Genomic DNA, 24772 nt, shown 5'->3' on the forward strand with positions numbered 1-24772 from the left:
GAAACATTTATAGCTCATTAAGATGTGAGTTTTCATAATGAAGATCCCAGAGAATGATCTGCTTGGGAGCAACAGGACAAAAGGCCCATCTGTTGTCATTATGATATGGAATGGAGACTCAAACAATAGTGCAGTAAAACTGCCAGACACTCCGATTATGATCACAGAGAAGGCTTCCACAACAAGAACGAACTGCCCAACTCAAACATACAAAAATGATCATTTGGCACATCTCACCTCACCTTTAGTTAAATCAGCTTTTCTGTAAGATGGCACTTTGCTTACTGGCTAGGAGTTCTGGGGAGGCATCATGTTTTGTTTTGAACAGGTTTCGCCTAAAGCATACAAGGTCTGGCGCAAACCTCCCTCTCTTCCCCAAGTTTGAGACCTAAAGATCTATTTCCAAATCAGAAACTAGTAAGCTTGTAATTTCTTGAGAACTAAGTAATATATAGCGATACGTCTTTTTGCAACGAAATCCACTTTATCAGATAAGACTACTTCATGCTTTTAACAAAAGAAGGCCCAGTCTGTGAAAATTTATGCTACAATAAACATATTAAGGTATCGCAGGATTCATGCTTGATTTTGCTCTGATAGATTAGCAAACATCACCCTGGAATTTACCAGGAATCAAAGCTCATCAAACATGTACCTACCCTAAAACTAATTTTCGCCCAATTCTATTTTTTTATAGAGATTGTTGTACTTTGAATCAAAGCCTGCTGAGCCTGTGCATCTGGAACCTGAAGTGGAATGTACTATGAATTTGGAGCAATCTGAATTGGGGGGAAAAAAACCCTACTTGTTCAAGTTACATTCCATAGAAAAAGGAAAAAAATCCAAAAACATCATTAATGTTAGCTATGAAAACCAAGCTGTCAGGGAGTTTTGAGATCAGATAACATATTCATGCCAAAAGGTCTTATTGTATCTTTTAACTAATGTAGATGCAATGGGTTATTTAACAGAGTAAGAATAGAGTAGCATGCTTTTATTAGTGGAGCTCCTTGAAGCTGTGGGTAAGCCTGTGCAACCTACACAGGTTTCTGATTCAAGCATCTTTATGGCCTGTTGTCTTGTCCAACCGGACCTTCCTGAATCTTTTTTTTTTAACAGTAAACACAACTGAATCAGCCATGCTCCAACAGATTGCAGACTGATTATGATTTACCTTCCTAATATGTTGTAAAAAGTTAATGCACATTTTTCCTTCATAAGGATCTGCAACTACTATGTGCTACAAGCATTTCAAATGCATCTATTTCAGCACCAACTAGGTAATGTGGTTTAAGCAACAATTATTGTTTCCTTAAACTGTTTCCCTTGTCCAGGTCTGAGATGTGTAATCATATTTCTGTCAGGAAAAAACTGAATCAATTTACTTCCTTTTCCTCCCAAGACAAGACAAAAGCTAGCAGTACAGAGACATCCTGCTCCGCCGCATGGCCTCACTGATCAAGTAAGCAGGACTCAGTTCCGGTTCTTCAGTCATAATCACGATGTTCTGCCATTCACCCAGCTGGTTGGATCTCTTAATGGTGTCCACCACACACAAAGCATAGAGACAGTCATCAAAAGTTGCAGCCATTGTGAGTGGCCGGCCATCCCAGGTTCGTCTGTCATCCTGATCTTCAAATGCCTCCCTGACTGCTTGTACCATCTTTATGGTACCCCGAAGGTACGGAGATGGGATGTCACTGAAGGCCTTCTCAGGTAACAAGGCATTGCTGACCGGGGAAGAATCTTTCAAAAGGAGCTCTTTTTGTGGGGAGTTATTGCTTTGTCCATACAAATCAGTGCCAACTGCAATCAGCCGCCCACTTGATCCAATCACAACAATATCTTGTTTAAATTCCCCGGGCATGTTGAAATTAAGGGTAACAGTGCAGCACACTCCACCTTCTAAGACCATTTGAAATGTACAGAAGTCATCACTCGTAATTTGCCGAATTCCCTTAATATGGTCTGTCTGTTTCACAAAGGTCTTAAGAAGTCCATGAACTTTCACTGCTTTCTGACTGGTGAGGAAGGTCAAGAGATCAATGATGTAGGTACCAACAGAATGCAACCCTCCACCTCCCATCAGGTCATCGCAGCTCCAGTTATATTTCTTCCCCAGCAGGCTCCCACTGTGAACCTGTACCTCACACACAAGCAGTTCTCCCACATAGCCCTCTTGGATCAGCTGCTTCATCTTCACAAAGGCAGGCAGGAAACGGAGAACATTGCCCATGATGCTCATGAGCTTGGGATAATAGTGGGCAGCTGTCATCATCCTAAAGGCATCCAGCGGAGTGGCTGTTCTATCACAAATGACATTCTTCCCAATCCCTATTAGATATTAACAAAGAAAAGAAAAAAAATGAGTTTAGGATATCCTATGGTATAAGATACAAGTCTAGAAATCCAGATAGGCTGCCAAAGAAAAAATAATTTTAAAAACAATTTCAGAAGGGCAAAGCACACCTTCTTCCCCTTTTTGCTTCACTTACAATTAAGCAAAATTCAAAGTGTCTCAGTTGACAAAAGATATCAACTCAGACTGAAAAAGGGAAACTATTCTGCAAACACATTATCCTATATTAATGCTTGCAACTCTTCATTTTATATTTAAATTCTCTTTAAGTTTAATATTAACTTACAATGTCTCATACTCAGCTGCACCATTTATAAAGAAAATCTGAGCTCAGCAGAATTTTTTTCATTTTCCACCTTTATTTGACCTAAAATAAAAGTATCTCCGCTTACAACAGATTATAACCTAAAAATGACAATACTGTTCTAAATTTTGGGATTGCTGCATGTAGTGAGTTAACTCAAGGAAAACCATCTGAGGGTTTTTTTCCCATATTCTTTATTTGCCCATTGTGAATTATTTACAAGTGGATTATTATACTTCCATGGCTTTATCATGATAATAGCTTGTTCCCTGACTGTGGCTGAATTCACACATGATGCTAATGGCTCACTTGATGTATGAACGTAAGAATTATAATTTGCAAACTCTATTTATGGATTAAAGTAGGTGCTTCCAACTAGCTCAGGACCTTTTAGAGGCATGCTGAGGATTGTTATCCAAAAAAATGAATGGGAACAGGATAAACACATTTGATCCAACTTAAATTACATTAACATTTAACTAAAATTAAATTAAGAGGTGATTATTTTCCAGGTATTTAATTTTCCCTTTCTCTCCTTTTAAAAATTACGATTTGGTGATTGGTATCACCAATTGGAGAAGCTTTGGGAGCAGCATCCAAAGCTTTTGGCATGGTTGCACAATGACTGATCATCCAGATATTGCTGAATTGTAACTCCCAACAGTCTCAATCAGTATGGCCAATAACAAGGGATGAAAGAACTGTGATTCAGCAATATCTGAAAGGTCACATGTTATGCACCCATGTTAGCCCTTAGGCCTCAGCTCATGCATCCCAGGCCCAGCAAGTTGATTTCATGGTCTGGTACTACCTAGTGGGGCTGACAGCCACTGTGGAGAGGTAAACAGGAACAATGGAACTAAATCTAAATGTTTGTGAATAATAAAGCATAATGTGGTTTTGCAGCTGCAACTCATATGAAGTCCTAGTGCAGCCTTCCCCACCCTCATACCTTCACCAGCTCCAACAATCCTCTATCACCATTGAAGCTGGTCCTATAAGCTGCCAGCCCCTGCTACTAGGTTTCTAAAGGGAACTGTAGAAATTCAGCTGGATCTCATCCACTTTTCTTAAAAGCCATTGATTTCCCAAATTTAAAGAAGACACGTTTGGCATCATAGCACCAAAGCAATGCACTGTAGCTCTAAAGTGACAGAGTTGAGGAGAGAATAGCAGCTGAAAGGGCCTAGAAGAATAAGCAGAAAGCACATGCCATTAGATAAATGCCTCAACTTGCAAGTGTAGGGTGTTGCTCTCCAGCCTCTTGGCTTTGTTGGGAAACATTTTTCAGCATTTCAAGGGGGTTGAGCTGCACTACCCATTTGATTAACAAATGACTACAATGGCTGAGTCACAGCAGATACTCAGCCCATGCTTGTTGTTTTGTGTAGCTATGCACATGTTTAGGAAGTTTCGCTATCACCCTTAAAGTAGTTGCATGGGCAGGCTGTGGATTCCAGGGGAATGAACTCAGCAGAATTGTGACATTTGTATACTCCCATTTTTAAGGTGGGGAATGCTGCTGCTTATGTAGCAAAAATGGCACCACCTATGCCCAAGAAGGAAATACTGGCAGACTTGGGAGGCACTGAGATGTGCAAGGACACAAAATTGTACTCTCTATTATAATCTCATGTCTGGGGCTGGAGAACTGCCCAATAAGAACAGAGCATGCTCAAGGGTAGGGACTGCTAACATACTGTTGGGATGGGGCTGAGTGGACCCAGAAAATAAGAGCAGGTGCGGAATAGAATAGCTGGAACTCCAAACAGAGGCACTTCATACTGCAACATTTGGTTACTGGTATGCATGGGAACTTCATACCAAGGATCAAGCTTTATACAACTTTAAAATGCATCTTTGTATTTGACACACAAATATTTGAAAATGCAAACAGAATCAACTTGAAGGAGCTAATTCCTGGGAAAAGAGTAAGTAGCGAAAGTGAATTTGTGTTTTTCTTCCCTGGCTTGTTCAGAGAAAAATCTCACCTCTGAAGCTGATATTTGCATGGGAAGAGAATTCCCCATTAGTGGCTGATTTCTACCACAAGATGTGGGATAATGATGCAGACAATTCACAGAAATACAAAACAAGCCAGGCTTTTTTTGCATTTTAGAGAAAAATGTATTATTTAGTCAGAATATAATTTCTTCAAGCTTTGTGTGGGAGATAACAAAATATACCTTAACGTTTCACTGCCATCACCCCAGAATAGAGTTCTTATACCAGGATTTCTCAACCTGGGTTCGGTGGAACCCTAGGGTTCTGCAAGAGTTCACTAGGGGTTTCCTGGGAGATCATGATTTATTTAAAAAATTATTTCAAAATCAGGCAACTTCAGATTAAAGAGTTAAGTTTCAGTCTTTATTTTTAGTTTGAGAAAACTATTGTGATGGTTGCCTTATTCCCAAGAAACACAGACTCACTAGTTAGGGCTAAGGATTTCTGGTTTATTGGGAATAGAATGCATACACGAAAAAAGACAGGAACGAGCACATAGCGTGCGAGGTATCCGGTAAATACCCACGGTGCAGACCTGATCCTTCCCCACCCCCTATTGTCCCAAAGTCCTGATCCGGAGTCTTGATGGGCGATCAGGGTGCGATTCCAGAGTCTCGATGGGCGATCGGGGGGGATTAGCGCTGATTGCCTCTGTCCTCTTCCTGTGTCCGGAACAGGTGTGTCCCCCGTGGTAATGCAGAGATGTCAGGGAGATAGGGTGATGGCTTTTCAGGTCAGGACAAAGGTATGGCTCCTTTGTCCTTTATTTGTATTTGTCTTTAAGTGTTTGTGAGATTATCACTGATTTCTTCCTCCTTCCTCCCCTTCCCCGGGAAGGCATGTTCCCCGTTGTGATGTATGTATACATCGCAACAGGGGACATGACATACTGCCTCCCCCCAAAAAACTTCAAGGCACCGGTTTGGAAGGATACGCTGCATGGAAGCATTTGACAAGCCGTTGCGCTGAGACATCCTGGGCATGCACCCACTCAGGGTGGGGGAAATGTCTCCAGCGGACCACGTACTGTAGGGTGCCCCGTAGCCTTCGGGAATCTAGAACCTCCTTTATTTCAAAGTGCTGTTGCCCATCGATCATGATGGGAGGAGGCAGGGGGGGTTCGTTGTGCCACTTTGAGGCGGTAACCGGTTTCAGTAAGGCACAATGGAACACTGGGTGTATGCGTTTCAAGTTGTGTGGCAATTCCAACTTAAAAGTTACCAGGTGTCCTAACAACCAGGAAACACGCTGAGACAAGGAACTGGTCTCTAATGCTTTATTGCTAGTACATAACAGGAATCCTAACAAACTGAAGAAGCGTGGGAAAAACCCAGACATATAAAACCCAAAGGTTAAGGCGGTCCTGATCTGTGTCTCTTTGAATGGCTGCCCAATTCCTCAGTGCTACGCATGCGCTTAACAGTCTGGATGGGAGCCCCCTGCTCGCCATCCTTACTCATGACATCGGGTTGATTATTTCCACTATTGGAAAAGGGCCAATGAACTTGGGGGCTAACTTCTTTGAGGGCTGCGGTGACTTAATGAACTTAGTGGAGAGGTAGACCTTATCTCCCACTTTGAAGTCTGGCTGCACAGCCCTGTGGTTGTCTGCATAATGCTTGCAGGTTGCTTGGGCTTCGGAGAGAGCCAGCTGAATGATTGGCCAAACGTTGGCTAGCTGAGCCACCCAGTCATCTGGGGAACAAGGCGGGGCAGTTGGCTGTGGCAACTCCGGGATCGGAACGAAGTCTCGACCGTAGACTACCCGGAAGGGGGTGTAGCCCGTGCTCTGGTGCACTGCATTGTTATATGCCACCTCAGCAAAGGGGAGTAAGTCTACCCAATCATCTTGCTGGTAGCTTATGAAGGAGCGCAAAAATTGCTCCAGGGTGGAGTTAAGGATCTCCGTAGAGCCGTCCGTGTGGGGGTGCCAAGCAGTGGACAATGCCTGCTTGGTGCCAATCAACTTCAAAAATGCTTTCCAGAATTGTGAGGTAAATTGTGTACCCCTATCTGTGACCAAGCGGGAGGGGGTACCGTGTAATTTGTAGATGTGATTTAAAAAGAGGCGTGCCAGCTTTTGAGCGGAGGGAATGGAGGCGCATGGGATAAAATGTGCCTGTTTCGAAAAGTCGTCTTTAACCACCCAGATGACCGTTTTCCACTGGCTGGGTGGCAAGTCAACTATGAAATCCATCGAGATTTCCTCCCAAGGACGAGAGGGACTTGCCACCGGCTGCAATAGTCCCTGGGGCTTCCCCACTTTTCGCTTGGCCATGGCACATGTAGGGCAAGCAGCGACATAATCTTTTACATCCCTCCTAAGTGTAGGCCACCAGAATTGTTGCCTTACTAGATGTAACGTTTTCACAAAGCCAAAGTGCCCTGCCATTTTGTCGTCATGAGAACGTCTCAGAACCTCTGCTCGCAATTGCTCCGGCACGTACAGGCTATTTTGTTTCCAGGCCAAATCGTTATCAAAAGAAACATTGTTTTTATTGTTTTGCAACCATGTATCCGTTTTTAAGGCTTATACGAACTGCTGTTGCAATTGCGATGAAATTGACCTGCGTCTCCCTCCCCTTGCGGGCGGTTGTGCCGGAGTCCGCTGCGTTCCATTTTGGCTGCGCGTGACAGCTTGGCAACCTAGCTGTGTGTCAGTCCACACAGTACCTATAATGCCAAATGCCTGACTGGCATCCTGGGGCCACCTAGAGAGAGCGTCAGCTAAGAAGTTCTTTCTTCCTGGTATGAACTTCAGCTTAAAATTAAAGTGGCTGAAAAACTGAGCCCAGCGAACCTGCTTGGGGCTGAGGCGTTTCGGGGTACTGAGCGCTTCCAGGTTTTTGTGGTCTGTCCAGACCTCAAAGGGGCAAGTGGCCCCTTCCAGGAGGTGTTGCCATGCCTCTAAGGCAGCTTTGACGGCAAAAGCCTCTTTCTCCCATACATGCCATCTCCGTTCTGTTTCAGAGAACTTGCGGGAGAGGTACGCACAAGGCTTCAGCTGATCATTTAAATTCCTCTGAAGCAGGAGCGCCCCAATTGAGAAATCAGAAGCATCCACTTGTACTACAAAGGGCTTGGTGGGGTCGGGGTGTTGTAGCACCGGTTCAGCTGTAAACAGGCTTTTGAGGTGATCAAAAGCCCTTTGGCATTCAGGTGTCCAGTTAAGTAGCGCTCCTGGGTTTCGTGCTTTGCGCGTGTCTCCCAAACCCTTGATGCGGAGTAAATTAGTTAGGGGCAAAACGATTTCTGCTAGTCCCTTGATGAACCCCCTGTAAAAATTAGTAAATCCCAAAAAACTTTGTAGTTGCCTCCTGGTGCGCGGGCGCTCCCATGCCAGGATGGCCTGGACTTTCCCAGGGTCCATTTCGATGCCCCTCTCAGAGATTCTATAGCCCAGATAATCTATCTGAGATTTATGAAACTTGCACTTAGAAAGCTTGGTGAATAGCTCGGCTTTGCGGAGTTTCTTGAGCACCTGTTTAACCAAGCGTTCGTGCTCCTCTTCAGTCTCAGAATATATCAATACATTGTCTAGATACACGAGGGCCCCCTTGAACAAGTGTTCGTGCAAGACCTCGTTAATCAATTGCATAAATACCCCCGGTGCCCCTGCCAAACCGAACGGTAACACTTTGTATTGGAATGATCCCAGTGGGCAATTGAAGGCCGTCTTCCACTCACCCCCTCCCGTATGCGTATGCGAAAATAGGCTTCTCACAAGTCCAGTTTAGAGAATATTTTCCCCTTTGCCAGATGTGCTAATATGTCTTTGATTAGGGGCAAAGGATATTTGTTGGATATGGAAGCTGCATTCAATCCGCGGTAGTCCGTACAGAGTCTTAATGTCCCATCCTTTTTTTCTCTGAACAACACTGGGGCTCCAACTGGCGAGTTTGCAGGCTCGATGAAGCCTCGTGCTAAATTCTTGTCCACAAACTCCCGCAATGCTGCCAGTTCTTTCTGGGTCATTGCGTAAATTTTGGGCTTTGGCAAGGGTGTGTTGGGGACCAGTTCTATCGCACAGTCAGTCTTTCTGTGGGGTGGGAGTTTGTCTGCTTCTTTCTCCCCGAACACATCTGCAAACTCCGCGTGCCTGTCTGGCAAGCCTTCCAGGGCCGCTGCAGCCAGGTATGTGGTTGTAGACGCTGCCCTCCCCACCGCAGCACAGGGAATTCGGTCCCCTGTGGGTGCTTGGTAGAAGCTGTCTGTAAACGTGACCATCCTGGTTTCCCAATTTATGTAGGGGTTCCTTCGTACCAGCCACGGAATGCCCAAGATGATTAAAGGTTGGCCCACCAGTGCTACGACAAATTTCAGTCTCTCCCGGTGACTGCCTAACTGCAGCGCCACTTCTTCGGTGAATTGGGTGACCAGGCCCCCTCCCGCTGCCGAACCGTCCAATTGTGTGAACACTATGTGGTGCTGAAGTGGACAGCAGTGGAGATTTAAAGCGGCAACCACATCCGGGTGCATTAGGCACCTAGAACAGCCCGAGTCTATTAGGGCCCAGACTTCAATCGACTTCAGCCTCGCCTCCATTATCCTCAGCCTCTCAGCTGTCTGGGGGCTTTCCTCGGATCGTCCGATCTGGCGCCTTCCCTCGGCTCCTACAATCAACAATGACAGCAAGTCCCGTGGCTTCCTAGACGCCCCGAGCGTCCCTGGCAGGGATCTCGGTGTTTCGTCCATGGTGACCCACTCACCCTGTGACTCTGGTGGCTTCAAGTGTCCTGCTTCTTCCGGCCTCCTCCTCCTCCGAGCTTGATCCCGAACCCTCCTGGACTTCGTACCATCTGGGAATAGGGTTCTCGCCGATCGCCCGTGCTGTGGAGTAGGGAGTCCCGTCGCCGGTCCTCTGGTAGCCACCTCTTCGTGGGTTGAGCCTTTCCATCGCCAGCTTTGATCCCTCACAGACGAAATCTGGAATGGTGCTAGCGGAAATTTTTTTTTTTCGATTCCCATCTTTATGTGATGGTTGCCTTATTCCCAAAGAAACACAGACTCACTAGTTAGGGCTAAGGATTTCTGGTTTATTGGGAATAGAATGCATACACGAAAAAAGACGGGAACGAGCACATGGCGTGCGAGGTATCCGGTAAATACCCGCGGTGCAGACCTGATCCTTCCCCACCCCCTATTGTCCCAAAGTCCTGATCCGGAGTCTTGATGGGCGATCAGGGTGCGATTCCGGAGTCTCGATGGGCGATCGGGGGGGATTAGCGCTGATTGCCTCTGTCCTCTTCCTGTGTCCGGAGCAGGTGTGTCCCCCGTGGTAATGCAGAGATGTCAGGGAGATAGGGTGATGGCTTTTCAGGTCAGGACAAAGGTATGGCTCCTTTGTCCTTTATTTGTATTTGTCTTTAAGTGTTTGTGAGATTATCACTGATTCCTTCCTCCTTCCTCCCCTTCCCCGGGAAGGCATGTTCCCCATTGTGATGTATGTATACATCGCAACGGGGGACATGACAACTATTAATGCATACAATAGACACCTACACATGAAACCAATATAATAATATTGTAACTTCTGGTCTATATTTGAGCCTGAATGTGCAGGGGTTCCCTGAGGCCTGTAAAATATTTCAACGGTTCCTCCAGAGTAAAAACGTTGAGAAAGGCTGTCTTATACTGATGGCATCTTCTCTCATTGCAGTTCCTTTCTTGTTGGAATACTATCCCAAGTGTGGGTTATTCTACAGGAGAAAGAAATACAGTACTCTTAATACTGCCATCTAGTGGTCCCCCAGTTTTTTGAAGCCCAATCCTGATACAGTAATCCTACTTGCAATGACGTATGCGGTTAACCCTTTACTTGCATTAGTAGAATGTAAAGTAATCAAACCTTTCATCACAAACATGTCATTAATTGTTTAGCAATTGTTGGAGCGGATTCTGAGGCCACAACAAACAGAGCTCTGGACATGTATGTGGCTTCAGTCCCCCTCCCCTCCATCTCACTGGCAGCAGGTGGGTCACTGGTATCTCAGAGGGACAGCCTTTTAGGATTAGTAACAAATTTTGTATGCAAAACAAATAACTATTATACTGTACCCATCTGTCCACTATAAAAAAAAACATGTGGTATTAGCATTCAACTGGAATGAAAATAAAGACAGAATCTGAACCCTTTTCAAGAGGTAACAAATGTCTTGGTGCTGGATTTTCAAGAGAGGGCTGATATTTTGGCCTATCTGAACTACTGGAAAATCAGCACTGGCTTGTCCATGTCTTGTGCCTGTCAGCTGCCTCCTGAATGAGAGTGCCTGATGTAGGAAAAATGCTATCTAGAAAAAAACACTATGTAATTTGCTGCCTCCCATGAATCTTCTCAGCCTTGTTGTATCTCCAAGACAAGCAGGCTGTAATCTAGTGATAAATGAGAATCACCATCCTTATAGCGAAGGAAAATTAGATTTGTGTTCCAAGTAATCAATGAACACAATTGCCCAATACATCTGCATCACATTTGGGGATGTTTGGGAAAACATCAGGCAATTAGATCTTGATCTTTATTTAAAAACAATAGCAAGGTATGTCTAGACCATTATTGATATTATGTACTGATGGAAACAACAGACCAAAATCAATCAATCAATCAACCTATCTACCTACCTACTTTTATACAGATTCTTTGCAGCCCTGATTGTCATCCCACATTTGATTATCTGCCAAGTGGCTAATGTGTATTTTTAAAAATAGACCACTGATTTTATAAACATTTGGAATTTTGTAATTTAGGTTGCCTTATTTTTATCTTTCTTCTCAGACTGAACAAGCTATTGTTGGTGACCTGTGTATATCAGCATTTATATACTTGTAGGGCTGGGCTAACAGCCCAAATAACCCAAGTGGTCATAAAGAATATCAGTGAAGCAATGTGTGATCCCACTGAGGCACCTCAGCATCTTTAAGAGAAACTAAAGTATATACATAATTACTTGGGCAAGCTATCTTGACCAGGCTCTGGTTACATGACACTAGAAATTTCTGAGATCCTTATGTATGTATACAAGCATGTTTCCTAAGTTTGATTTTCCCTACTTATACGGAGGTTATTATTACCTACACTGGGTGACCAGACAGGTAACTGTCATCAGGGGCCAGTATATGATCATGCCAGGAACCTGGCAACCCAGAAACCATGGAACCAAGCCTCAGTACCAGCAGTGAAATCCCATTTTCAGGCCATAATGCTCCCTGTCCTGATATAGAAAACTCTGATCTAGAACTGGAGACAACACCCCACCAGCCCTTGGGAACACCAGAGGCAACAGGTGGAGAGCCAGAAGTTAGTCAGGGGAAGGAGTTGCTGCTGGCAGGAAAAAGACTTTGGATGAAAACCTTGCAGAGATTCTAGCAAATCAAGGCCACTTAACTGTAACTGCACTTGAACTGGGATTGCTGATTGGCATTTCAGTCTGTCTCAGAAGACAAAATTTGCTGCTGGAACAACTTTGGCGACAGCTTTACTTTGTCAGCTATGTGATCTGTGCCTATCTATGTGGCTTCCTTGTCCTCCAAACATCATCCCTTGAACCTTGATATTGAATACAGATTGCTTGCTGGAACCTTAAGACTTGATCTAACTTAACACTGCTACTGCCTGGCTTCGCACAATTCTGACAAAAGGCTGAAGACTAATTTACAGCTTTATGACCAATTGCAGCATAAATTGACTTGATTTACATCTGTTCTGCTTATTTTTTTGTTGGAACTATGAAAATTGTACTTAGATACATACTTTATAATGATTTTCCTAGGTTCATGCCACATTGGGCTAAAGAACTGCAACAAGATATAGCCACATCCATCATTAGAAGAGGCCTTCTTAAGAAGCTTGCCCGGCAGATGGGGAAACTCAATAGGTCATATTCAGCCAGAGGTTCCCCTGCCTGTCCTCTATTAACCTACTTGGTATGTGCATAAGATGCAGTGTTCTGTATTGTTCTAACAGCTATCTCCATGACAGCAGCACTGTTGCAGATAATTGGCACTGTGGAATGTCAGTGTACAGACTGAGTGTCTTCAGATCCCTCTGCTGTTTGCCATGACAATTGTTAATCCATGTATTCTATCAGGTTCAGTATAATAGGAACAACAAACATCAATGCATAGTTTGTACTGTGGAGAAAAAAATGACAGCCAGATGCAAATGTCATACCAAACAGAAACAAACAACCAAAACTACACCAGAGGAAGTTAATTAGCTTGCACTGAGTGCATGAAGGTGATTTAAACAATCTCATGAACTTTGTTTATTATAACAACTGTCCTTTCCATCTGGCAGTGACTCTCTATGGCCTTAAGCAAATGTACTTTTCAGCTCTGCAACATCCTTTTAACTGTGGAGTTGTAAGAGTGTCACTCAAAGATGTTCTCCATGCAAAATATTAAAGTCCCCAGTGGAAGCTCATTATAATCAAGACTGAAAATCACCAAGATAAAATAGATAATACAAAAGTATGTATGCATTATATTAATTCTAAGAAGTTATATGTGCAGGAAATCCTTTGGCTATTCCCTAAATAATTCTGCAGACATATAACTATTATAAAGCTTGAAGATTATACCTCACCAATGTAATCTGCGTGAAACAGATTTGCAGCAGGCATACCAAATAGCAGAACTAACCTTTTAACCCCACATTGACTAAACTGAACATTTATCCCCAACCTAAAATATCAGGAGATTATTTCATTCTATAGATTCTGTTGTTGTCATTTCTAGATTATCCAAAAATACTCTGTGGAGCAAGAACCAGCAATGCAGAGACATCTGGTCATGATATTCAGCTGACTCTGACAACATCAACTTCAGCTAATTGCTTTCTCTTCTGTCTCCATCTCAAAAACACATGAAATGCCTCCCTGAACTAATGCAAAGCAAACAGTCATTCTCTCTGTGTGCCCATTACTTTACTAAAAAACATTGCTTGCTATGCAAATAATTCTTCAAAGCACAGCAAATATTAAATGTACAGTAATAAATTACAAGCAACATACTTTGCTTTTGGAGATTCAAAACTCATGCTCAGAACCTATAGATGTTCACCAACAAGAACATCAGGAGGCAAGGAGAAATATTAAGTCCTGTTTTAGAACAAGACAATGTGAATACGTCTGTTCCTGAAACAAGGAACACATCTGCAACTACTAAGTCTTCAACAAATTTATTTTACTTCCTTTGTGCCCCCATTCATCTTCATTTTGAAATTTAATTAATACCAAATTTTTAAAATGGTCAAAGATTCAGTTGTCTGACATTTCAACAGGAGATCCTTTAGCAGAAGGAAAACTAAGCCCATTTTGAAGGGATCAGAATGATACTTTTTTGAATGGAAGCACTTTAAACCCAGCCCCATAGCAGTTTGCCCAAAGCCATTTGTTGAATTCATGGCTCTGTGAAATACAAACTTTGAAGTCCAAATACCAACCATGTTCATGACAACTCAAGACCAGTTCAATTCAAGTAATTATACTTAGGATAAATGTTTAACCCTCCAGGTTCTGTACTATGCTATGAAAAGGTAATCTATACCATTTATTTATATCAACCACTTTTCATGCAGCATAACATCTGCTATCACAAACAAACACAGTTAAGTCCTGTTTGACATTTATGACTTGAATGTGATTTCCATTGTAAAGAACACAAAATGGCAGAAAATCTTTTTTTTAGCCCAATATTCAGTGTTTTGATGGATATGAATGCACAGATGTAAAAGAACAGTAAATAATGCGAATTACTGAGTAGCAGAGAGTAGCATACAGGTAGTCCTCACTTAACAACCATTTGTTCAGTGGCTGTTCAAAGTTACGGCGGCGCTGAACAAATGGTACTTACGCCTGATCCCTGAAGTTACGGCTGTTGCAGCACCCCCGCAGGCAAGTGACCAAAATTCGGGCACTTGGCAGCCCACCCACACTTACAACTGCAGGGGCACTTCAACTGCCCCCACCCACCTATCTCCCTGCATCTCTGCCCTTTTGGCTGCCCTGCACAGCAGCATTCCTTGGTAGTGGTGGCGGCACTGGGGCTGGCTGCCGCCACCCCCAGGCCTCCAGTTCAGCACCAGCACCAGCACCACTGGAATCACTACTGCCACCAAGGAGTGCTGCCTCAAGCCCCATGCTGTGGCCAGCCACCCCAGTGCCACAGCACAATGCTCCAGCCGCCCCACGCTCCACAGGCCCTGTCGCCCCCAGCTGACCTTCACCGTCGTCTTCCTCCCACTGCTGATGAGATGCGCCCATCCTGGCCCTATGTGAGGCAGCTGCTGGCTGCTCCAGGCCTTCTGGAGACCACACCTGCCCCTCTCCAAATCCCATGCATGCTTCTCCAAATCACACACTGCCTTCTTGCAATGAGCAATGAGGACTGCTGTCACTAAGCAATGCGATCATGAGACATTGCACTTGACAACCACATCACTTAGCAATGGAAATTCCGGTCCCAGTTACCATCGTAACCCGAGGACTACCTATGTAGAAAATCTCTTTAGACTGTAAACCTATCCAAAGGATATAGGATAAGCTAGGGATACACTTCCAGTTCAATACTGAGAATGGTAATTAAGGTAATAACACTGTCCTCCTTGTGTCTATTTCATTAGCTGCATATATTTTGACAAAAAAGTACATAAGGGATATATACTCTGCACTAGAAGCACCACATTTTATTTTCAAAAGGGAGTAATTCTATGTCCTGGTAACTTGTGCACATTTGCATATTCATATGATTGCTTTCGGCAAGCTAATTAATATGAAGAGAAGCAATGCAGTTTTGAGATCTGTCATTATCTCATTTTGCACCTCTTCTTTTCTCTTTCTTTTCAGTTCAAGACCACATATGCTGTTATTCCATTCTTGGAGGATTTTAAACAAAAACAATGGCAATGAAATTTGTATTTTTCCAGCTTTTCTTTCATTACTGTCCAAAGTAATGTTTTTGTTTTTGCTGCAAATTAAACAGGAGACTTAAACAGCTTATGTGAGAAAACAGCCCTGAAGAACAGCACAACCCAGGCTGTCTCTCTTGTTTGACTATTGTTGTTGGACAAAAACCTTTCCAGGATATAATTTTTTTCTAATATAATTTATAAATTGGAAATAAGTACAGTAATAAACCAGGAAAGGGTCAAAAGAGGTATTTATTCCAGGTGATATGGCAATCCTATCATTGGGATACTAGTTAAATCATACTTTACAACACATTCAGGACAAAAAATTCAAGCACGTGTTGGCTTTCTTTGAACTCTCTGCAAAGTTCAGTAGTATATGCTCACCAGTAGAGACATTTGTCTTCATAGCACCACTCCATCTGCCATTACCCTTGATGGATTGTGCTTTAATGATACATTACATTAAGGTGCCCAGAAGCCAAATTTGTCTTACAGTATAGCCTGCCAGTATCCAGAGGCATTCATGCTGAAGAGATCAGTGGGGGGAGGAAATGGAAAATAATTTCCTTTGCTCATCCACAAAAAGTATTGTCAAGTTGAACACGTAGATGATACACTAGAAGTATAGCTGTGAGTTAGATCTAAAACCGATATACGTGTGGAACTGTAAGGTATGCAGCGGACAAGTTCTGAACCAAGAAACACAAGTCTCATACATATTTAGCCATCTGATACAAGCATCCTTTTAATTAATGAAAGATTCTTACTAATCTATTCATGTTATTCTTTTTTTGAACTCTTTTTAGATTACTGCATGCATACATTACAGCTATAAAAGAACTTGACATACAATATATGATACATTTTTTAAATACCAAGATTAGCTTTATGCAAGAAAGGTAAAACACTTTTCAGCCTGTAAAAAGAGATGGCTAGCTGCTAAGAAAAAAAATGTTCAGCTATGGCTTCTGTGTAACAGAATCATAGAGCCAAGACACTGAAATAGTTATAATTGGTATCATAGAGCTTAGTCACATGTTCCTGAAAAGAGTTAAGTGATGCTCAGTGAAAGGTGAAAGGTCCCCTGTGCAGGCACCGAGTCATGTCTGACTCTTTGGAGGGGATGCCGCTTTCGTGACATTTTCTTGGCAGACTATAGAGCGGGGTGGTTTGCCATTGCCTTCCCCAGTCATCACCTTCCCCAGCAAGCTGGGTACTCATTTTACCGACCTCGGAAGGATGGAAGGCTGAGTCGACCTGAGCCGGCTACCCAAGAATCCAGCTTCCGCTGGGATCGAACCCAGGTCGTGGGGAGAGTTTCGGTTGCAATACTGACACCTACCACTCTGCGCCACACGAGGCTCACAAAATTGTAATTACAGTATTATTTAACCATACATGCCAAGTTCAGATAGCAGTCGGGTCATAACTTCAAAAGTGAATGATTCTTTAAAGCTATGATGGCCTGAATCATCTACTTAAAGTGAAAATATTTATTTACTACAACACAGTAAATAGGATCCCATTCCTGTATAAGCAATATGTGTTGTTATAACAGGAGTCCCCAACCTCTGGAAGAGCCCCAAACCATTGTTGGAATGGCAGTTTTACACCTAACGCTGCTGCTGTGCTTTGCAAATTGTTAACTTCCCATTCATTTTTTTTTTAGCTAAAAGAACCTGACAGATGCCAAGGAATGTGTCAAGAGACATAGTCACCTTGGGCCCCACTGTGAGAACCAGGGGTTATAATAAAGATTCTCTAAACCTACGCCAAATCTGGAATAAAGGAATGCTGTCTAAAAATGGCTGTCAATAACATTAGAGCATTTAGTTCTCTTTTTTTGTAGATCTATCTATTCAAAACAGCCATGAGTTAGATGCATCATATCTGGAAAACACCCAAGTCACTGTCACGAGAAATGTGACTGTGCATTAAATTTTCAAACATCATTTTGAGTTGGTTCTATCTTCATAATGAAATAGGGAATGACAGAAAATTGAAATGGATGAGGCAGGCCAGGGTGGGTAATGTTACCCTTTCAAAACCTACTCCAGTATTATCTAATCATTTAAAGGACTGGAAATTCTATATTGTACTGTATTCTATATTCCCTGTATTGACAAAATGCCACATAAGATTTCCTATTACTTGGATGCAACATTTGAAACTGAAGCTAATTATTGATAACAAAGCTGTTTTGCCTTGCATGAAACATCTGATACAAAGAGTCACAAGATATTTTACTCCCATATATAGTTTACTCCAATCCAGTTGCTTTTAAGGAGATTAAAGCAGCCTACCCATGTGCCAGTTTCAACCTTAGTCCTGTTGACCAAATAGCTGAAGTTGCATATTTAAACTAAATTACATTTAAAACAAGCTCTCAGTCATCTTGGCCACTGATATTTTTTTAAAAATTGTTCATATAATCCAGAAACTAACAATTCATTCTTTACTATAAAGCTAAGGTAGCATCAACATTGATTTATTTACATGTGCACTGAGTCCAATTTTCTGGTAATTATTCCTCTGCTTATTGTTAGAGTTAATTGTAAATTCTTAAGAATCTCTGGGTGTATACCTTCAAGGCATTAAACACAACATTTACCAGCAACAACAGTTACCAATTAGTCCCACATAATGACAAAGGGGTTATAAACTGGTCTCTGTTGATCAAAAGTTTGGATATTTTTAACTCATGCCAACATCAGAATTAATTCTCTATTACTGACAAAACCAAACCAAAATGATACTACTGTAAGATAATTAGAGGTTCATTTACGGCATCAAAAATATTAGAGATTGCTGTCTCTGGATTGCTATTCAGCTATCCCTTTTAAGAACAGTTTGAGATTCTAGTGTTGTTACCCATGTTATGTTACTTGTGGCATACCCCTGCATTATTATTTTCTTGTCCCACATTCTGACTTTTCCTTACATCTGCATACTCAGTTTAAGTCTGAATGCATATATTACAGCAATAATTGCTAAAACATAGTTCTGTAACTATTGGAAGTATAACATAAATTAGTAACATGTGAACCATGTAAATCACCCAAATCAATGGGTTCTTCTAATATTTGTACCAAATGATTTGCTCAGTATTTTTCAGAACCCACCAAGTTGCAGAAATAACATGAACTGGTCCACTGTAATGATGGTATTAATTTTATTATTATTTAAGTTAAAATAGGTCAGACAAGAACATCACGTCAATTAGGGGTTGTTTTACTTGTTCTCATCCGAGTCAGGCAGTTTAACAAACTTAAATCAACCAATAAATAATAAAACTTAAAATATCAAATTGTTTTTAAAAATAAAAATAAAAGCACTTCTGTGCTTGAAAAATGCAATAAAACTAACAGCTATATTAGTATAAAATAAAATGTTATCAATTCAAGAGATGATATACTATCATAAGCCTTACAAGTACATGATATTATCAAAAGTTTATAGATGTTACTGAAGAACCTAGCCTATAAAGCCATACTTTCCTTTTTATAAATTCCAGAACCAAATACATTTCTTCTTCATTATTATTAGTTCTTAACAAAGCCATATGATGGGATTAATTTTCCATCTCTGTAAATTCTTTTCAACTGCAAGCACTGAGTTCTTAACTGCTAACATCCTTCTTTCAAGTTTCATGCTCCAGCTATTAGATCACAGCTATGTACCTTATGTAAGACATCAGCTTGGTGTTCTTTAACCTAATAAAACTGCACTTGCTTTAATGTTAACATGTTCATTCAGAAATGCAGAGTCTTGTAGCACCTTAAGAACATTTTGTTCCAACATTTGTGAATTATATCCCACTTCATCAGATCTCTCTATATACAGGCCTTTCTGAATTTTAGTAGCTACTATTATTACTATAGCAGTTGGTATTTAGGGAAGCACTACATTTTATACACATGTAATAAGCACAGGCAGAGCGTAGGCATCTCTATCAAGTGACTAGGGAAGCTAAATCTGTCAAATGTCTACTTGATTAACCATTCCCCAGCCTAATATTGACCAAAAAGATCAAAGCAAATGATGGATGCACTGATCCCAGTTTCAGTGTTATGCCTGCTAGCCTGACAGACAGGTCAAAGGCACAGAGGAGGAAGGGGAGTACCCCCATCATCCTTGCAAGTCTTCCCTGTTAGTTGCACTATGTCTGAACACATGAGTGCTAAACCCATGATCAAAATTAACTGAGTTGCAGGCACAGGTGAAGAGGGAGGGAGTGACTGATGTGCCAGGACAGCTCCCTCCCACTTCACCCCATGGCCCTCCTCCATACCTGCAACCTGTCAGCCACACTATTTTTGGACACAGGTTTAATGCACTTCTATAAAAGCACTACATTTATGTTCATAAATAGCCCAATTGACAGGTCACACATACAGAACAGCTCCACAACTTTATCCTGGCATTTGCAGAACTTGAAAGTTGGCTAAATCCTCCCATCTCAGAAACCCACCTCTCCCAGTTCTGCCCCACCACATATAAAGGAGAGTAGATAGTGTTCGTTTTTCCCTATGGGGGAAAGCAAGCTAGGGCAACCCAGCAATCACTTTCCTTAACTTGCCTCATTTGTAAAGACAGTACTACTCAACAGCCTCAGTCCTGAAGCACAAGAGATTTCAGTAGTTTGGGCAGTGCATACTTTTCTGCTTACTCAAGAACAGGGAGATACAGCTGTGAAGAAAAATCCAAAGAGGGTTATTTCTTCTTTAGAAGGTCCTTCTAGCATTTGCAGATGGAAGAACAAGTGATTTTATCATCCGACAAAGTAATACTATAGCAAACTGAAGGGCAAGGAAGGTGGCAAGACATGGGAGGAAAAGATCCTCCTCTTCTCTGCTCCCTAAATTCTATAGCCAGTGTTGAAGTAAGATTCAACCATCTGCCTGATCAATTTCTCAATCTGGAAATAAGTGATATGAGGAGACCTTCAACAGTGAAACATCCTGGACCATCCCTGCTGTGCAGCTGCAGCTTCTGAGACTTAAGCAGATAAAGGAGATGGTCCCACTAGGAATAATTAATAAGGAGATCTCCTCTCAAGGATGTTATTATTTTCAGCTAAAACTATCTAGGTACGAAGTATAGAAAGGGTTATATTGGCAAGCATGATTAAGTTCTATACTGAGTTTCACAACCTTATAGAAGGCCCACTGCTAATCCCTGGAGCAACATCCTTCCTAGCCTTGTGCTCCCCAGAAAGAGAAGGAAGGTGAATGGACAGCCATGGTAGCAGGAAGGCATCTACTCGGAACAGCAAGAGAGCCAATGAGACTTTCTATTTTTATATTTAAATTACTGTGACATTATCTCACACTGAGTCATGTTTGAGAGGTGTGTGTTCCAAAACCATACTCAGTAAATACAGTCAAGAAGCAGACAGTTTTGAGCTGGTTACAAACAGGGGTCTGAATTTTACATGGTGAGCAGGGAGAAGATGTTCTGCATCCTACAAAAACTTGCATCAGAGATTACTGCTGGCTGCTAAAGTTGGAAGGAAAGAATAAAATAAATGTGTAGTCCTCTGTTTGGGAGCAAGTCCCACTGAACTATGAGTCCTATATCAACTTTTCTACCTTAGTGCTGCCTTAGAAACTGGATTCACAAAAATCATTATTCACTGAATAAATCACAGTTGGCTAGGTCTGCATGCACGCTAAGTAAACAGATCACAGACAGACTATGTAATGGCTTATCACTAGCTGTGACCTAAGCCAGATAAGCTTTTCAGGAAAGGTAAATACTTTATGTTCACTGGCATAAGTAGCCTTAACAAGGCAGAAGAAACAAAGACCAGAAAACCACAGAAGCATTCCAGAGCTTGGACCAAAACTTAGGCTTCTTCCAGTCTTTCAGGAATATTATTATTTGAATCTGAGACCAGAGCACACAAAATGAAATGGGATTTTTAAAGGGTAAAACAGAACATCATTTACAATAATAGCATGAGACAGTAGGAACCGTTACTGACATCACATCTCTCCAAAGTCATTTGTCTGCAATCTGCATTGACCCCATACATTATTCACTGCAACAGAGTATTCTTGATAGCTGACACTGAAGCTACTTAGGCTGAAAGCTCTCAGTGACCTCAGATTAGAAAGAACATTTCACTTATTTTATCTAGTTCCACGTCTTTCTTTCTATGCTGTAAAACAACAGTTTAGATTTATTGCCAAAAAGGGAGCCCAACTTAATGTTGAAAGTGAACAAAACACTGCATAATCTATAGCAACAAGATTTTGCTTGCAGAAATAAGAGCCCTGTGTGACTCAAGTTGTCATGTATCATAAAACTGCTGGAATTCTAGGCTAATTTACCTATTTGTTGTTCTCTCCCTCTGGTCAAAAGGAAGCTGATAGCATATGCGCGAGACATAGCTGATGGTGCACCTCCCTTATTCAGAGCTATTCCTAAACAGGCAACATGCATTTTAACAGGATGCCAACGTAAGTTAGAAATAGAGAATTACATAGATCCAAAGTAAGTTTTACAGAAGCCTTGAGGTAAAGTAATCAGGTGATTAGTTCAAACCCACAGCCAAAATGCAGAACACACTGAATTTGACTCCTGATGATACCTTCGGAATGCCAACTCATTAATAAGCAATGACTACAAAGGTCAATGCTGGCAGATTTTCCTAATTATGCACCTCTTGAGGAAAGCAATTGCTCTACGAGGGCATGCACTCCTGACTCCCTGGCTTGTATATTACATAGAGCACTTCCATTCCTTTGATTTTGCATCAGGGAAACTTATTCCTTCAATTCTGTGACTGCAGTAGCCATTGATTCCTTAGATCTGTATTTTTCAGCCATTGATATACTTGCTCCGCATCCTGAGCAAAGATGAATGAATAAATGAATGAAATACCATGACATAATTTCTGTAGGTAGCACTTGTATGAATGTCTTTATGAAATAAATAGGAAAGCAGGTATTAACTTTTTGCCCACTGCCATAGCCTTCTGCTGGACTGCCCTCTCAACAGATATTTTCATTGGGTGGGACCCTGACCCTCTTACTGATATCTGACCCAGTTACAAGGGCTGGACTCACTGCTGGGGAGACTGAGGAAATCATCTGAGGCAGCAAATGCTGAAAAATAGCAGCAAGGGTTTAAAGGAAACCTACAGGGACTGTGTAAACACTGTTCCACTGCTATTAGTGAAGAAATATTCAATTGCCAAACTAATCAGCTTTTATACATAGGATGAGGGGCATCAGGTAGCTCTTTGCTTCAGGTAGTAGAATAGCTTTGGCAGATTCTGCCAAGAATCATATTCAAAGGCTGAACCTATACAGATGAAAATGTCTGTTGCTATGACAAATTATATATATTAAATTATATATATATAATATGTATGTATGTATACACACACACACACAATATATGCAAGGATTACCATCTTTGCTATATATATATAGCAAAGATGGTAATCCTTGCATATATTGTACTCAATATTTCCATTGCAAATCAATAAGACTATGTATATCCAAAACTTGATTTCCACCAGAAATGCAATAGCCTCCTTTACATTTGATGCAATCAAAGCACAATGTGAAAACAAGTATTGTACTGGCCCCACTTTTAAAATCCTACAACAATTGCTGACATTTGTACATTAGGAATGGACTTTGCAAAAGTGAAGTTTACACACTTTACACACGTAGCTTTTCCTGGAAGCTGGACTGATTTCAGAATGGGATCAGCATCCTGAACCTGCTGTTTCTTGACTTGATGGAGACACTTTTGCATGACTTAATATATGAAGTAGGATAGATATGATATCCACCAAACAAGGCAGCACATAATAATGGGCAAAAAGCTGAAGGAGCAAAACAACTAATCAACTGAGGTCAAATCCTAAGATGAAAAATTTCAACAGAGAAGCAGTGATGATCAACAAAACAAAACAAAAAGAAACACAATACACAATACAGTACTCAGCAATCTCAGAATCAAATAGTTAAGCAAATGTAATTTTATATTTATTTGCACAAAACACATGCTAAAGGTATATCCAAGAAAATGAAAATTTCATACTTTTTTTTCAGATTTTTAGAATATTAACTAAAATTACTCTTACTCTACTCAGTGAAGCTTAGTCCGAAGTAATTTTGCACAGTGTGATAGTATTGCATTGCCTAGCAAAAATAAAGCCCTGAAAATAACATTTCAAACAACTGATGAAAGGGACTCTGGACCATGAAAAACTAAAAGAAATTTGTTAGTAATACAAGACCCTCTATTGGTTTAATTCAGCAAACATTATTCATAATTACCCATAATGGACCAGAACTTCATCACACCTAGCATACAATACATTTAAAAGATAAAGCAATTTTTTAAAGAGGAGACTGGTATGTTTGGGAATTTTCTAAGCTACATACAGTTCTCAAAAACATATTTGTATGTCTTTCAAAGCTCCATGAAATTATTGTGAAACTGCCTAGAGTGATTTCATATACTGTAAACACTCCTAAGGAAGTTGCTGTTTTCAATCACTCATCTTTGAGGACTGTAAGCTACTTGCATGTTCTTTCAATATCAGTCGCTACATATAATTACTTCATTTCTAAAATACTAAATACTGAAATAAAGCCAGGATATAATGATGTGCCTAGAGATCTTCACTAAACATCAGGGATCAAGCTCTTTTTGCCTATGTTCTTCAGGAATATTTCTGTTTATTTGAAAAGATTTCTGAGAGCAAAACTGGAAGTGAAACCCAGTCAAAAGAAAACTAGAAATGATACCATGCAGAAACAGTCCCAATCCCCCACATGTGCTAATGGAGAAGTAACACCCTGAGTGGACAAGTACAGGATTGTACTGTACTAAAATTCAGCAATTCAGTCTTTATTCACAATATTCACAACATTTCTTATATAACCTGTTACATACAACCCACAAGGCTTTTTTCAGGTCATTCTGGCTTATACAAAGTAACAACAGAAACTATCTGCTGAACCCAGGATTAACGTGAGATTCTGGAAACATCTATTCCTTGCTTAGGATTGGTAATGCCAGTTTGTTCTTATTTAACATACATACCTCCTCTTAATAAAACTTAAATAACAAATAAGCCCAAGTGTTGAACTGATCTGTGAATTACATATTTTTAATAATGATCATGATTATTAAAATGCACTTCTAGGAATGTCATTAATAAGCAGGATTT

At 41.2% G+C, this 24772-nt stretch overlaps 1 protein-coding gene across 1 annotated transcript in view; it reads right to left on the reverse strand.

The window, feature by feature from the left end:
• Positions 1-462: 462 nt before the first annotated feature.
• GFOD1 (Gfo/Idh/MocA-like oxidoreductase domain containing 1) overlaps positions 463-24772 on the reverse strand; it is a 45959-nt gene continuing 21649 nt past the window's right edge. Inside the window, exon 2 of the mRNA XM_063298904.1 lies at positions 463-2334. Coding sequence (XP_063154974.1) covers positions 1415-2334 — 920 coding nt within the window. The 3' untranslated portion in view covers positions 463-1414. The remainder of the gene's footprint in view (positions 2335-24772) is intronic.

The sequence above is a fragment of the Candoia aspera genome, chromosome 3, assembly GCF_035149785.1.
Source record: "Candoia aspera isolate rCanAsp1 chromosome 3, rCanAsp1.hap2, whole genome shotgun sequence".
Classification (NCBI taxonomy): Eukaryota; Metazoa; Chordata; class Lepidosauria; order Squamata; family Boidae; genus Candoia; species Candoia aspera.